The sequence below is a fragment of the Poeciliopsis prolifica genome, unplaced genomic scaffold, assembly GCF_027474105.1.
Source record: "Poeciliopsis prolifica strain line A6 unplaced genomic scaffold, Auburn_PproV2 SCAFFOLD001, whole genome shotgun sequence".
Lineage (NCBI taxonomy): Eukaryota > Metazoa > Chordata > Actinopteri > Cyprinodontiformes > Poeciliidae > Poeciliopsis > Poeciliopsis prolifica.
In genome coordinates, this window is record NW_026562376.1 from 15,672,565 (window position 1) to 15,689,555 (window position 16,991).

General features: G+C 40.3%; 2 protein-coding genes across 2 annotated transcripts; both read left to right on the forward strand.

Annotated features, from left to right (window-relative positions):
* Positions 1 to 4: 4 nt before the first annotated feature.
* On the forward strand, positions 5 to 8,872 carry trabd (TraB domain containing). The gene is given in 11 exon segments (XM_055041989.1): positions 5 to 112; positions 641 to 655; positions 657 to 683; positions 894 to 960; positions 2,459 to 2,625; positions 2,928 to 3,068; positions 4,822 to 4,932; positions 5,179 to 5,318; positions 6,116 to 6,288; positions 6,755 to 6,851; positions 6,942 to 8,872. Coding segments are annotated over 11 exon segments (1,218 nt in total). The 5' UTR covers positions 5 to 19; the 3' UTR covers positions 7,129 to 8,872.
* A 600-nt stretch (positions 8,873 to 9,472) lies between these two features.
* On the forward strand, positions 9,473 to 15,870 carry selenoo1 (selenoprotein O1). The gene is made up of 9 exons (XM_055028518.1): positions 9,473 to 10,152; positions 10,692 to 10,895; positions 10,981 to 11,158; positions 11,442 to 11,572; positions 12,337 to 12,614; positions 12,691 to 12,859; positions 14,103 to 14,288; positions 14,540 to 14,696; positions 14,785 to 15,870. The coding sequence occupies exons 1-9, from the start codon at positions 9,608 to 9,610 to the stop codon at positions 15,007 to 15,009; spliced, it is 2,073 nt and encodes a 690-aa protein (XP_054884493.1). The 5' UTR covers positions 9,473 to 9,607; the 3' UTR covers positions 15,010 to 15,870.
* Positions 15,871 to 16,991: the final 1,121 nt, after the last annotated feature.

Consider the following 16,991-nt stretch of genomic DNA (forward strand, 5'->3'; position numbering starts at 1 on the left):
ATGTGGTTGCATTGCCTACATGTACCAGAATGCACCGCGGCTGTCAGTATTAACCAACCGAGTGTCGCTCTGTTACACTAGCAAACAGCAGTGGGACAGACGCGCTGGCTTTGTAAGTAACATTTTGTTCTGCAGCATTTCTGGTGGGTTCATGAAGTCCGATATGACACAGTAACTGGTTATATTGTAAATTTATTTAGTTTTAAAATACATACAGTACCAATTTTTGTCGAGTTAGCTAGCTTGTGTTAGCCCGAGTTAGCCTTATTTGCAGGAAGCTAGCAAAACCGTGAAGTTTTTTTTGTAAGGAAAGTGTTTCCACTTGGTACAGCAAAAATGTGTTTATAAAAAAAATGCTCGGAAAAAGTCTTTTTGATAGGTTATTTTCTCATAGATTTATCTTCATTTTCATAGCGATGACATCGTTGGGAGATCTCGCTGTATACGTTTGATTTATTCTTTTAGTGACAGTCACCACTTTTCACATTTTCTGCGTTGTAACTGCTAGCCACCTTTTGCCAAGCCGGTAGTTGTGTTACGTGCACGTAAAGCAACGTCATCAGTCAGAGCGTGTCCAACTGTCAGTGAACGCCTCACTGTTTCATGGTCTCACTCCTGTAATTCTCCATGTCGCACGCAGTTTTCGTTTTCTCCAAAACATGGACAAAGGCGACAAATCAGAGGTGAGGAAAAACAACAACAACAACACAAGCTTGTGTGAAGACAGACTGTTAAGTTTCACGATGATGTACCATTAGTTAAGATTTAGTTGGAAAATGTTGTCTAGTCGCTAGTGATCCGCTAGACTTAGACAGGGGTTATCTCTTAATCTCGAGCAGAGCTGAACAAGCCGTCAGACGTTGACGATGCCTTGCTGTTTGGTTGTCTCGCAGGTTGGGTCAGTTGGTCCAACAGAGAATGCTGGGGGAGACACACCGCCTTGTATAGCACCGGGAATGGGTATGCTTTTGATTTTTACGTCATTCTCAAATTGAAACGGCAATAAAAAAAAGGTGCTCACAATTGACTCGTGCGCTGTGTTTGACAACTGGCACATTTTCTTCAAAAAGTTTTGAAGTCGCCTGTCTCAGTTGATCAGTTTATGACAACTATTACCTTTGGTCTGTTACCTAAAGTTTTTATAAAAAAGAAAAAAAATGTAATCTTGAGCAGTATTGTTGGGTTTCAGGTGAGCGTGTGTCATGTGCGGTTGTACCAACCGTTCTAATAGGTTGGAACGAAAATAATACGTTATTTTCGTGTTTCGAAGGTATTTGGTCACAAGAGAATTTATTATTTTTTTAACTTATTGATAAAAAGAGGAGAAAAGTGTATCACCAATCTGCAGCTAAAAGCAGAAGGCGTGGTGACCAACAATGCCAGCTTTTGTAGCGCCCATTTTCTAACAGGTAACGATCTCATCGTTTAAATCCAATTTCCAGATGGACAACCATTCACACGTGAGTTAAGATATATTATTTATATTCCCTGGCTTGATAGCTTGTTGATAGCATTGTTACCGTGGACTAATTAATTAAAATAGCACAACTCTCTACTCACCCAACAGAAACAAGTAATGCTTCTTTTGATCCTAAATGCTTTACCCAACCTGAAACTAAATAATTATTTCATTTCACAGAGTGAAATATTCCAAACCTCTATTTATAATATTGATGATTACAAACGATGAAAAGTGAGAACTTTGTACCTGGGAAAAGTAGAGAATTGCATACAATGAATTAAAGAGAGAGATTTTAAACTAAATTGTCAGGCATTGGAAAAGTATGTTCATTCAGTACTTTATTTATTTGGTCTCCAAGTGCACAAATTACTGCATCAGTGTGGTGTGGTGTTGGAGTTGATCAGCGGGCAGCTAGCTTATCAATTAAGGACAGCAGCTAGGATGCAGAATCATGCTAAAGAAGCTGGTTGTTAAATTATCTTTTATGGTTTATTGTACTTGTGCAAGAAGCCAATCACTGGACATCTCTCCAGTCAGCAGTCTTCTCCTTGACTGTGTCCTGAGCATGAGAGACCTTTTAGAGGGTTCGAAAACCTTCGCAGGTGTTTTGAGGGTGTGACATTATCTTGTTCGCAATACTCAAAGGCTTGAAATTGGTCCTCTGTGTGGGTAATAAATCCACGAGTTTCACTTTCTGAAATCAAGTGTTAAATTTTGTCCACAATTTCCAATTTTCTTGGAGCTGCGTCTCTATCTGTGTGTAGTGATTAAAAAAAGGATTTCTACATACGTGTTCCTTAAAACATTTATGCAGCCATCGTCATGAAATCTTGCTCTCTGGTGACTGTATAATTATTTCCAAACAGAACTCCTTCTCACCTAGGGAATATCTAAAGTAAAGGTGTTGGTAGCAGTGGTTTTGATGTTAGATTTTAACATAACAGTTTTAGTATTTTAATACTGGCTTCATTAACCACCTGTGCTGTCCGCGTTCAGCGGATGGTGAAACGTTGGAGATGCTGTGGCAGTTCCGAGCCCGGCTCCGCCAGGACTCCCCTGAGCTCCCAGAGACGGTGACCCGTCTCACTGCTCCTGACGGAAGCATCCTGTACTTGGTGGGCACTGCCCATTTCAGCGAGGACAGCAAAAATGACGTGGCGACGGTAAGCTGAACAGGCAAAGACGAGGAATGTAGAATTGGCAGAATGTAAAGTTGCTCACACCTTCTTAAAAATGTGGTACTCTGTGAAATGGCAGTAAAATAATGTGCATAATTAACAGAGGCTAAGTGATAATGACTTTCCCTCTTGGTGTCGTGGGCTCATTTAGTCAAGTGTCATCTCGTCCCTGAAACTTTCTTCATTCTCATTGGGTGTTTTCCACTTGTATTTCTCACATTTTTATGTTATGGTGCGTCCAATACCTCATCTATCCCAATATCTCATCTTTTCTGCCCCTCCTCCAGACAATCCGAGCTGTGCAGCCAGACGTGGTGGTGGTGGAGCTATGCCAGTACAGGGTGTCAATGTTACGTATGGATGAGAACACGCTGCTGAGGGAAGCCAAAGATATCAACCTGGAGAAGGTTCAGCAAGCCATCAAGCAGGTTAGGCTTTCAGACAGACCTGATAAAATCTGATCTGGAAAAGTGGCGGTGATATAAAGTAGAATCAGAACACAAGAAAAAATGGTGGTGTTGTGGTATTTCACAGTAGAAAGAATTGCTGCATTGAGATATTATTAATGGAGAATTAGATATCACAGATGAATTAAGCAAATGGAAATTTTATGCGATAAATAAAAAGCAGTGAATAATTGTGAAGTGAATGGAAAACATACATGTTTCTAAAATGTTTTTACGAATAAACATCTAAAAAGTATGACATGCATAATGTGTGCCCTGATCCAATACATTGCACAACCACCTTTCACCAGTTACACCTGCAAGTCTTCTGAGGTGTATTTTTTCCAGCTTTGTGCATCAGAACCATTTTTCATTGTAAAATAGGTCATGTTCTATCAGATTAGATGAAGTGGGCTTACAATAATCACTTTTCAAGTCTTGGGCTCCATAGTGATTTGGATTTAGAATTGTACTTTGGAACACTCTCCCTTGCAAATATGCTGTTTAGGTGTATGGAGTTTGTTTAAAATGTTTTTTTGTCACAAGTATTTTGCAGCCTCAATCTGGAGCTACGTTCACACAAATCAGAATGTTTATTTTTATGTTTTTTCAATGTGCAACCCATATATGCTGTTTTCTTGGCAGTGTGAATGGTCTAATTTTGATCTTTTCATCTTCCAAAGAGAAAAAAAGTCTTATTTGTGCAACTTCCACACGTGGAACTAAATCGGGTACATTTAGTCTTATAGTTTTCAAAACGTCTGCAGCCAGAGCGGTCTCGTCGCATTTTATCTGGCTTTTACGTTATTGATATGCAACACGTGTCATAATTCTGCACCAGAAGAAGTCAGATGAGGTAAATCTAGATGTGAAAACAGGGGGGGAAATCATTATTATGAAAGAAATTTGTTAGTGAAGCGCATCACATCCCACTGCTCCTGCTTCAAATTACACATCCAAACAGAAGTTGCAGTCAAATGCTTCACATGGTAATAGATGTTTTTTTTTTTTTTTTTTTGCTGGCTTCCATTGTCGGATTGAATTAGTAGAATGAACGACCATGCAAAAGAAAAAAATTAATTGAACTGATCATCAAGACCTGCTATGTGAATATAACTTGTATGTAGTGTTTTGAAGTGATGAATTATGATCTCTGATGTTATGCTCCTGTGACAAAATAATAGTATCCATTTGTTTATCCATCCCATTAAATATTGCAGTATTTAAATCTTTAACGTGAGCAATAAAATGAATACTAAGACAAAGAGGAAGCCAAGAAAGACATTTTAAGACTGGAGTTTTATCTTCATGCTTTGTGCTGGTTAAAAGATGAGCTGCAGTGTTTTGAAATATTTGCACGTGCTGCAGAAATGATTGGTCGAGGCCAACATATAAACAACTGCAGACAAGAAGTAATAAAAGCACAGATAACCTTCTCAGGGTCCTTTTTTAAGAGAGAGTCATGGCTTCACTTCAGTAGTGAGTCATAGTTTGGGGAAAAACAGCTTGAGTTAATGACTGTACTTATCTGTTTACCCAATTTGAGATTGCTGTCTGGAATAACACCCGGATTCCCAGAAGTATTTAGGCAACTGAGAACCTCAGCTGCGCAAGAGAGTTGGGATACGACTTGTCAAACCACAACGTCTGGCTGCGCTTCAGATCCACAGCCAGTTTTTGTGTTTATGAAAGGTATTGCCATTGAAATGTTTATTTTTTTGTCTCTGTCTCTCAGAATGGGCTTATGTCTGGCCTGATGCAGATTCTACTGCTCAAAGTTTCTGCTCATATCACGGAGCAACTGGGAATGGCACCTGGAGGAGAATTTCGAGAGGCTTATATTGAGGTAAGTCACTCAGAAACTTGTGTTGCGCAAATGAGTCTCGGGCCAAATCTATACCAAACACAATTTTGTCACTTCTGACTTGGAGGTGAGGTGTATCCTCAAGAACTGCAGTTCCTCCTCTGTGTCTGACAAAGAGCAGTTACCTTAAACACGCTTTTTAATCGGCCTGTTGAAAATAGAGAACCAGTTGTTTTAATTATGTCCTCAATGTATTTTGGTAATCTGAAAGTATTCCTTTCCTCACAGGCAGGACGAGTCCCATTCTGTAAATTTCACCTTGGGGACAGGCCAATCCCTGTGACCTTAAAGAGGACCATAGCTGCTCTCAGTTTACGGCAGAAGGCCCGCCTGGCCTGGGGTCTTTGCTTTTTGTCAGATCCAATCAGGTACAAACTCCTCTAATGAACCATTTCTTTTTTATCTATAATGAAATTGGACGCTTGGTTGAAAACCGCATTAAACTGCAGCTTAAAAAGTGAACAAAAAAATCCTCTAGCTTTACCTCGATGTTGATGTGTCACTAGTCATACTGATGGCAGGGAGGCTTGATCTTTATTGAATGGATCTAGTGGGCAAAAGCTAAATATTGAGGGAACATTAAATTATGACACTGAATTTGGTGCAAATCACAGGAATTGGTTATTAATTAGAAATTTAAGAATATTTGATATCTGTTTGTGATTAGATCAGAACTTCCAGTAAATCTGCTAGTGTTTTTAAAGAGCCCATGTATGGTGTATTTGATAGTGCATTTCTCATAGTGCCAATTTAAACAGTTTTTTTTTCTATTGTTAAGCTTCTGATAGTTAGGTTGGCCTGTCTTGGGAGGCTACAATTAAGTCATATTTAAAAGCATGTCTTTAATAATTTGGCTGAGACATGTTTTGGTCTCCTAATGAAAATGTTTTAAGACAAAACAAGTTTATGCAAAATATAAGAGAATAAAAGTTTATCTTAAAGAAACAAACTGTAAATCCTTTTAATGAGCATTTACAGTTTTTTTTTCTTTTTTTTTTTTTTTTGCTTCAAGTCATTTTCACAAAGTTAATAGAAAAAATACTCAAAAGTCTAATGTTTTAGAAAACCCCCTAAAACATTACATTTGCACATAAAACACTTCTTTTTTTTTTTTTTTACTTCATTATTTCCAACTAAACGTTATGTATTGCGTGTGATGTTTCAGTAAAGAGGATGTAGAGAAGTGTAAGCAGAAGGACCTGCTGGAACAAACCATGTCTGAGATGATTGGCGAGTTTCCTGCTCTCCATCAAACAATTGTGGCTGAAAGGGACATCTACCTCACACACAAACTCCGCCAGGCAACACGCTGTGTGGAGTCGCCATCCGATGGCCAGAGTGTGTATTACATTTGATTTTTTTTCTTAAGTTGCCATTACAGAGATATCTGTCATCATTAATGTGTTAAGTGAACTAATCACATCATGTAATTGTATAGACTAAATATATATGGAGAGTTTAGGCTCACTCCTCTTTTCTAAAGTGCTCCTGCTCAGTCAGATTGGACAACACCACATTTGCGGATTTTCAAAGTTCTCAACTCTGTTAATATCTTTGCTATATATATTAATAATTTGAGATTTTAAAGGGGCAGGATTATGTAAAATATATAAGAGCTTTATAAAGAGACTCAAATATTGAGTCATTAAATTGCTGAGTCAAGTTTAATTTAAGTCACGCTTGTGATTTGCAGCATTTTTAGAACAACTAAAAGTAACATAATTACTCGAGTGTGCTATAAAATGGCACTATGTTTCTGTAAGCTATATAAATAACAAAATGTGATTCTTTTTTTTTCCAATAGAAGTGCCTGCTGTGGTTGTTGGAGTTGTAGGAATGGGTCATGTCCCTGGCATTGAACGAAACTGGGATATGGAGCTCAACGTTCAAGAAATCATGACGTAGGTTTTCTACCTGGTAATTGAATACTGAAAGAAGCCGTCGCAGGACGAAACAAATATGTTTGTTTCTGCTTTATCTCTCTCCTTCAGTGTTGCACCACCCTCACAACTCAGCTGGATGCTACGCATTGTTGTGAAGGGCGTCTTGATGGGAATGCTGGGATATGCCTGTTATCGAGTCGGAGGAGGTTTAGGTCGGTCCCTGCTGACGTTACCAGCAGTCCAGTCTTTGATTGAGACTCTTTGGCTCCGGCCTGACCCCGCTGAACCTCACTAAGCCGTCTTTCACACAAGATTTGATTTTTAAAAAAGATGCATTTGTCACCGATGGCCTTAAAAGCAGAAAGTGAGGCTGGACAAATGGGTGCACCAGCTCACACCTGGGAACTGATGAGGACCTCTCTGGGGTCAAGAACCTTTCACCTCCTATTGATGTCCCTATAGGCACAGTGGGACTGTACTGCCAAAGAAACCACAACTGTACTCTAATCCTGCATTTCTGGCAATTATATTTTGCATAAATTTACTTCTGTTAGAGTAACATTTCCCTGTTGTTCCTGAAATGTATTTACACACGGCTTTATTTTGCTAATCATCCTAGGAATCAAATTGAAAATTTTTCCTGGACATAATAGGACACTTTTTTTTTTTGAAAGAAGCCATTTTCTGAGTACCGGGCAGATTCTTGGTAATTGGTCCAGCACTTTAAAAGAAGACGTAACTTATAGTGTTACTTAAATATAAACAGATTAGATTAATTTCACTGTGTGTCTGAACTAGAAAGTCAATCATGATTTTTGACTAAATAATTGCACATATTTGCATGGTGCTCATTCCTCACATTCAGGATTAGCAGAAGAAACTCTGGTGATTGCTCTTTGCTATGAACTTTACAGCCAAGTGCCTCATGTTTCAGCTGGAAGGGCTACTGTGAAATCCAATTTTTGTTAGCTTCTAATTGCACTAATGAATGCTTAGTGCAATTGTCAACAGTTTGAACATCTTACTATTTTGTAATGAGAGGACCTGAAGTTTATGATGACTTTGAAATTTTACCAAGACTGCAACATTTTTGTGGAACACTGATGCTCAGGAGGCTACATGGTGCCTCACAAAACAGTGGAGTGAGAACATTTTATGTTTTATTTTACCCTTTAATATGATGGACTCAACCTTTGTGTTAAGTGTACCATATATTTAATCAACTAACAGTGCAGTGGCTGTCCTAATATATGCATTCATATTTATTGTGGAATTAGATGGAAGTGAAATTGCTTTGTTTCCCTCAGAGTAAAGTGGGACCATAATGGTTTGTGCGTTTTACAAATCTGTTTTATTTGGACTGCTGAACAAAATCTGTACTCTGGAAATTTAGCCTTACTTTATCACTGCTGCCTTTGACCCTCTGATTGCCTCCTCTGCTGAAGCCTATCACCAACACATGTTAATCCATATTATGTTCTGTTACTCCATGTATAACAAAAAAAAGACAACCCTGGATCAAAAAGGAGGGTGTCGAAGTAGAGTACAGTATACTTTCTGTCAACATAAATGCATGATTTTAAATCTATCGTTGGTATCCAGGTAATTTAAGTGACTTAAGTATTTTTGCTATTAACTGTAAATCAAAATAAGGGATGAATTACTGTACATCATTTATTATAACATGTAAATGGGTCCAATGAATTGATGAAGAGTGGAATGTCCATTTATTTTTAAAAGTATAATTAAAACCAGTGCCAGCTATTTACCGTCTGAGCTTATTCAGATAACCAGTCTTCCAATTGATTAAAACTTTTTGGAGAAATGCGTTAAAAACTGAAGTTGTCGCAGGCCAGATATGTTGTTTTCAGATTTGTATCCGAGTACCTTCAACAAAAATACATAATTTTATGTATGCCTGAGAACTGAAGAACAGAGTCTGAATGGCTGTATTGGTCGTATTATTAGCCTGTGTTGTCACTGTAAACTACCAAACACTGACTCTTCTATAATAGTAAAAGTAAACAGTATTTGCTTCAGTGCCTGACTTGTTCTGTGAATGGTATGCATCTTTATATTATAGGACAAAGACAATCTTTAACATAACAATGAAAGAAACTGCTCACAATTTGGTGATTTTTTTTTTTTTTAGATCTCTGTCTCTAACTTTTCCCATCGTGTCTGTTGGTCTTGTGTTTTCATCCACTGGTTCTTAGAGCTGCGAACCAATATATCCTATGGACTAGTTTTTCTACAGTGGCTATGGAGGATTTAAAATAGTTTACATGTGCAAAAATACTGCTTCTCAAGTATTTATTAATTTCCTTTTTTCAATCTATTCTCACGTATCTATCTGGAACGATTAAAATATGTTTCGGTGCACTGAATTAACCAAAGTAAAAAGTTTTTCATTATTTATTTCCCCATGTCCCCTACGAGGCTCCGTACTAAGCAGTAATCACGCAATGCGTTTTCTGAAAATACGGTACAGTAAAACCGGTCGTTTAAAGACGTCATTCTCAAGAATGAAACTCATTTACAGCTTTAAGATATGTATTATAATAATAATGGCCCGCCGGCTCGGCGCTCGTCCCCCGTTGTTATTCTCCCCACCTTAGAGTTCCGCCTTTGCTGTTTCAAGTCGGGCATTTGAGGGTGCGACAACACGAAGTCTCCCAAACATCCGCTGTCGCTCGCAGGATTATGAAAGCGTGATTAGCCTAAACAGTTCCGACTGCGCCACAGGACACTAACAGACTGATGGCCTGATTTACATGGCTTATTTCGGACCCCGGCTGGGAGTGTCGCGCATCTTCCCGCCAGTCTTCAGAGTCCTCTGCACAGCCAGGATGGACCAGATGGGTCTGGCAGTGGGTCGCTCCTCTTTGGAACGACTCGACTTCGATAACGTCGCCCTTAAGAAACTTCCCCTGGACTCGTCCGACGAGCCGGGGGTCCGAATGGTGAAAGGAGCGTGTTTCTCTCGAGTTAACCCTGAGCCGCTGACCAACCCTCGGTTCGTGGCCGTTTCGGACGAAGCCCTGGCGTTGCTAGGGCTCGACGGAGAAGAGGTCATGAAGGATCCTCTCGGTCCGCAGTACCTGAGCGGGTCTAAAGTCATGCCCGGATCCGAGCCCGCGGCTCACTGCTACTGCGGTCACCAGTTCGGACAGTTTGCCGGGCAGCTGGGGGACGGGGCCGCCTGTTACCTCGGAGAGGTGAAGGTTCCACCGGGGCAAAATCCCGAGTTGCTCCGGGAAAACCCGAGCGGGCGGTGGGAGATTCAGGTGAAAGGAGCGGGACAGACCCCATATTCCAGGTAAGAATATGGATTGACAGAGGGCGTCTTCGTCGTTTCTATGGCTTTACTTGTTGAGTGGAAGGATTTCAACATCTTCTTTTATTGACAAAGAAAAAGTGTGCTGTGAGGCCTTCAGTTTGTTGAACCAACGTTTGATTTAAAACACAGCTAACTGTAAACATCTTGAGGATTTCATTGTTTTGTTGTTGTTGTTGTTTTCAGATTCGTCGTCTTTACCAAGCAATAAAAACGAACTCATTGACATTGGACAACATTTTTCACCTCATACCATAGACTGTGATTCTGGACTATAATATGACTATGGTGTGATAAACAACCATTTCGTTGCAGTAACTGCCATGTGGTAGAAATAAATGCAGTATACTGAGATTATCTACTACTTGGGTGACTTCAGATTCAGGAAGGCAATTGGTTGATTTCACTGAGGGCTATCATAGTAAATGTTACTGAATAAAAAATACTGTATTGTTTTCCAAATTACTTTGTGTTCTTCTGTCATCTAAAATTAATATGAAGTACACCCCCCGGCCCCACAGGAAAGCTGATGGCCGAAAAGTCCTGAGATCCAGTATAAGAGAATTCCTTTGCAGTGAGGCGATGTTCTTCCTCGGCATCCCCACCACCAGAGCAGGCTCCGTGGTCACCTCTGACAGCAAGGTCGTGAGGGACATTTACTACAGCGGGAATCCCTGCTACGAGAAATGCTCAGTGGTCCTGCGCATCGCTCCCACCTTCCTCAGGCAAGCGGTGACTTTCCTGTGTCGCACATCTCGGATGTCTGACGTCACCCTGATGTTTTCACCGAGTCTTTCTTTTCCTGCACAGGTTCGGTTCCTTTGAGATCTTCAAACCGGCTGACGAGTTCACGGGGCGTCAGGGTCCCAGTTACGGCCGGGAAGAGATCCGAGGTCAGATGTTGGATTATGTCATTGAAATGTTTTACCCTGAAATCCAGCGGGATCATCCAGACCGGCTGGAGAGAAACGTGGCTTTCTTTAGAGAGGTAAGAGTTTACAGTGACTTGTTATGAACATGCTGATTTCAGACGGTAAAGGATGGTTTATTGGCACATAAAAACGAAGTTAGCTGGAAGGTACTACTTTAGTTAGGATGTACTGCAATAGTGATCCAGAATTACATTTGGTGTATATTTTGTTGAATTGGTTATCTAACTAGTATTTTGCTTTATTCGTGTGTCCATACATGCTTAACATAAGGTCACATTATGTCTAAAACCTGTGTTTTAAGTTTTTAATTTAGGTGGAGATGTCTTCCTCTTGTTTTAGGTGATGTCCCGTACAGCTCGACTCGTGGCTCAGTGGCAGTGTGTTGGATTCTGTCACGGAGTTCTGAACACCGACAATATGAGTGTTTTGGGACTCACTCTGGACTACGGTCCGTATGGCTTCATGGACAGGTTAGGCAAAGAGGTTGTGATGTGTATGTGGATAATCGACTTTATGGTTATTTAGAAAATAATATAACGGGCTGTTGAGACATGTATGCACATATTAGGATGCACAGAGTTCTGGGTTTATTGTTGGTTTTTGCTCATCTGCAGGGGTTGACAGTTATATAGAAAAGCCTCAGTAATATTTGAATTAATATGGTTAAAAGGAACAAACTACTCACTTTTTGTCCCCATCAACAAGCTTCTGACTTTACTGTCAAAATATGAAACTCTAATGCTAATCTAAATAAATAAACCTTAATGTTTAGTTCATAAACTTTCAGTTGTCTTGAAGTTAGATCTAATCCAGAGCTGTTGTTAGCTTGTTTATCCTTCTCAAAACCAGTTTTATGTGGGATCTTTTGCTCTTTTTAACCACTTCTTGACAATTTGTTCAGTGTTCCTAGATGTAAAAATTTCACCTTGATTCCTTGAGAAATTAATCTTAATCTTAGTCCAGTTTGACAGCAAACATTTCCTCAGAAGGCATTGGCCTGTATATGTGAGCAACTAGAAATTATTCGCTGTTCAGCGAGGTGTTGAATTTGAAGCAGGGACTTTTTTCTTGGTCTCTGTCCATATTGTTAAACTCAGCAATCTCCTTTCCTCTTACTTCTAAGCGGCACTGTCTGTGCTCTGTGACTCACTGTAAGGTTATCGCTAAAAACGAATAAATAAGCAATCACAATGAATTCGCATAGGTCGGTAACAGCTTTCCATATCCATTTCAGGTTTGATCCAGATTTCATTTGCAATGCATCAGACAACTCTGGGCGATATTCGTACAAGGCCCAGCCAGCTATCTGCCGGTGGAACCTGGTGAAGCTGGCAGAGGCTCTGGCTCCAGAGTTGCCACCAGATCGAGCAAAGGCAGTGATAGATGAATACATGGATCACTTCAACCGCTTCTACCTGGAGAACATGAGGAAGAAACTGGGTTTGCTGAGAAAGGAGGAACCCGAAGACGAGATCCTGATCACTGAGCTGCTGCGCACAATGCACGACACAGGTTGGCCTGCAGCGTGGGGTGTTTGCGTTAAATCAAATGACTATTGATTGACTAATTTCCCATTTCTTTCCTGCAGGTGCTGACTTCACGAACACCTTCCGTAACTTAGCTCAGATTTCCTGTCCGTCAGAGGGAGAAACGGAGCGAGACGAGGAGATCGTTGAGAAAGCCTCAGAACTCCTCCTGGAGCAGTGTGCTTCTTTAGAGGAGCTAAAGTCAGCCAACACACCCACAATGGATCCACGGTGAGATATGCAGATAACAAACAAGGATAATAGTAATAATTAGAATTTAAAAAATGGCATGTTCAGCAGGATTGCGTACATTTTGAGATGAATATGTGTTCCTAAGCGTCTGAGGAAAACTCTTTTTGCTTGTTAAAAGATGATTCTCAATCACATTTGTCAACAAATTTTGTTTTGAAATTCATCCATCATATTCAGCAAGGACAGTAATACACCCTGTTTAAAATGTGAAGGAGAAAAATGCTAGATCTTTTTTAAAGAATTGCTAAATTATTCTAACTGAATTATAAAAAAAAAGTTGCATATGATATCAGAGTCTTTTGACAGAATTCAATATAGGTAAACTATGAGCTGTCACATGGAGGTGGCATTGTCTCTTAGCTCTACTATTAAGGCATAGTTGCCATAGCCAGTACTAAAGAAATCTGATTAAAAGGCAAAAGTACTGGTTTTATAATTATCGGTACATTCACTTAATTTAATGTAGTTCACATTTCTGACTCAAGAGGGCAGTGGTGATGTATTATGTATTTCTTACTGCTGGACCTGGGGTCTATCAGGAAGTATTTGTATGTTTTTAATTCCAGAAAGGGTAGTAAAATTAAAATTCAAGTGCTTGTTTCTGCTAATTTAGGTGATTGTGGTATGCTGCTGATAAAACATTCCGTTCTTTTGCAAATTTGAAAACTGAAAAATGATTATTGGATTTTTAAAGGGATAATTATTAGGCTTAAAAAATAATAAATGCAAATATGTATTGTGTGAGTTGCTTTACAGCGTGACATTGCTACTTACAAACAGGAATATCAGTCAAAGTTTGAAACCCATCCAAGTTGCTTGAGGACCAGTTTGAAGATTCCACAGTCAGTGATTATTTGTGAAGCCACATAACCTACTAGTATTGGTCCACTGGGTTTTCTCAAGTTAACAGTCAATGACTACTAACAAAGTATTAGATGACTTCGTGCTTCCTTCTGTTTTGTGGAAATACTCACTTCATTTTTCTCACTTCATTTTTTATCAGGACTTTGCATTTACCAATACTGCCAAAGGTTCTGATATTTAATGACCATGATGCCACTTTGTTTGGTTGGCCAATAATCTAACCTGACCTCAACCTTATAGAGAATCTGTGATTTTGCAGGATGGCTATTGCCCATAATACCATTCCGCTTTCTTTCTGTATATCAGCATTCAGACTTTCTGCCCTGTTATGACCCATTTTTATCTGTGTGATTGACAGTGAATTGTCAATGCTGCTCTCCATGGCTCAGAGCAACCCTGCTCTGTTTGAGATGATCTCAGACAGGGCGACCATCGCGAGACAGTTGGACAGAATGAACAAACTGAAGGTCCTGCTGGAGACGAGTCAGGACGAGCTGAGAGTCCGGCAGGCTCAGGAGTGGACCTCCTGGATCGCCCTCTACAGGTGAGACGTTTTACCCGAGAGAGACTCGACAGAAACATGGCTTGTCTGTGAGAAAAAGGCTGTGCAAGGACAAAGTTAGGGAGTTTTTTTTTTTTTGTTTTGTTTGTTTTGCTTTTTTTTTTCTCGTGGCAAGTGATGGGTGGAAGTCTGACTGATAAAGGGGGCGGACAGAGAGGGAGGAAATGTTGTTTTCAGGCGGATAGTGTCCCATTATTGTAACTGAGTGTTTCCGCCTTATCGTCACTGCACAGGAAACGTCTGGCCCGCGAGCTGGAGGGTCAGAGCGACATGCAGGCCGTGCAGGAGGAGAGGGCGAGAGTGATGGACGGCACCAACCCTCGCGTAGTGCTCAGAAACTACATTGCCCAGAATGCAATAGAGGCTGCTGAGAGTGGGGACTTCTCTGAGGTCAGGATTCACTTTTCCCGATCTGGTGTGACTTTAGAATGTTGCACATTTTTTCAATGTCTCCCTGTGATCAATTCATTGTCCTTAGGTCCAACGGGTCCTCAAGGTTCTGGAGAAACCGTTTTCTTCTCAGCCAGGGCTGGAGCTTCCTACCTGGGTGGGTTCACACAGGAGGACTGAACAGGGGGAGAGGGATGAAGGAGAGGAGCCACAGCAGGGAACCTCCTCTTCATCAACAGCCATGAGCCCTGTGCCGTATGACGGCAAGCCCCCAGCATGGGCACACCAAATCTGTGTCACCTGATCTTCTTAAACGCTTCCTTAATTGCTGTCCTGCCTAAAAGAACAAGAAAGCTGGAAAGTGTTGCTCACTCTCTTTTACCTTTTTTACATCCCCCTCCTCTCTGTGGCTCACTGTCCAGCGTTCTTTTTAGCTTTGGCAAGGCAGCAGTGAGGGAGTTAAGAGAAGTGGCTCTTCACAGATTAGCATGATGACACAAAACAGACAGGAGGATGGGAGGTGACTCTCTTCTTCCATTGCCTAAGATTTCCAAATTTAAACAGTTTGGGATTTATTATTAGGCGTTCATTAACGCAGATGACAAAAGCTGAGTTGAGTCAAGTCGTAATGTGCAGGTTGCAGAAGGAACAGGTTTACAGAAACCCAGCTTGGCTCTGCTCCACCCCGTCTGTTCAGTGTCACTTCTGCTATTTATGATGATTCAGGCAACAAGTCCCGTATTGACCTGCCTGCCTCTGATAGACTGTGGGTTGTCACTTCCAGAATGCACTAAATATTATGAGGACTGTGTCGGTTTTAAAAGGGAGGGATTTCAGTTGACAAAAAACACACACAATGAGTTCGGTAAATGCTTTTTGTCCTCCTCACTGTGATCGCGCCTCTCTCTGAGGTTCGGACCATCATGTTTTTTTATGGTTCTATTTTTACAGGTAGAACGATAAAATGACAAATCTGGATGTATCTGCTCGTGTTGAAAATGTATTTTTAGAAAAATATTGCAATTGCTGTAACTTTCAGGTGAATATATATATAAAATGTCAAAAAAAATATCCTTTTATCAATTGTAACCTTTTCTGTTTTTGCTATTAAACAGACCTTTTAGCAGACCGAACAGTTTTATTACAAAGCAAATGACTGATGCTGATATATTCAGATGAAGTGAAGTGTTTCTTTGTCTAAAGCACATTGCATATTCTGGTTACTTCCCATCTGTTGCCACCTTACTAACGATGCAATAAGCAGAACTTGATTATTGCATACAGTGAAATGTTTCTGTGAGCATTAGGACATTTAAAGCAGCTTTAAACACGCAGTTGAACAGCTGGATGTTCCTGTAAGCAGTATTTTATAGCACTCTACTGAGTTCGATCAATACTCGTTCAGTTAAGGATACAGCGGGTTTGATTATAAACGAGTCACTTTTTAAGAGTTTATAGAGTAATTTCACATTTGTATTATTTCCATTTCATTTTTGTATCCTGTTTTAAATTGTGTGTTGATATCTTGTGTTCTCCTGTGTGTGTAAATATGGATCAAGGTTTGTTTCAAGTTTGGAGCTGGTACAACCACGAACCTACCAAGAATCCCTTTGAAACGTTTGGGGAGCTGCAGAGTACCAGTCGATGGCGATTAGCTGGGCGTGACACAAACTGGCTTTTGATGAAAACTGGCAAGAAGAAAGTCGTCGCGTTTAAATATTGGGAAAACACGAAGAAGAAGCCCTGGTCAGATATGTCCATGTTTAGCTTTGTGGCCTGCATGCAAACTGTCATATGTGACAGAAAACCAGCGCTGCACAAACCGCAACATCCAAACATGGGGTTGGGAGCATCCCCAGGGATTGCTTTTCTTCATTGGGGACCAGGAGGAAGCTTGTGAGAGCTGATGGGGAGATAAAAATCAGTTGGAAGAAAACCCAAAAGCTTTAGTCTGGGCTGGATATTTTCCTTCCAGGACCAGAAGGAATCATTTCTACCATGTCACATAAATATGTGTTAGAAATATGAATGTCCAGAACTGAAAGCTGACATTATATGCCGCTGAAATGTGAAAGCACGCAGCATGTTTCAGATTAGATCTGAAATTCACTCTAGTAATGTGATTTGTGATGTAATACTTTGTGTTGGAGGCATCCAGGGAGACACTTTGAAGTTTTCAGCTCTGACAAAATGCAACAGAGGAGTGAAAGATGTTCTTTAGCAAGGCAGGCTGAACAGTTACTGTCTTTTGTCGGCGGACTAAGCTGACAATACACAACATCATGAAAACGTTTC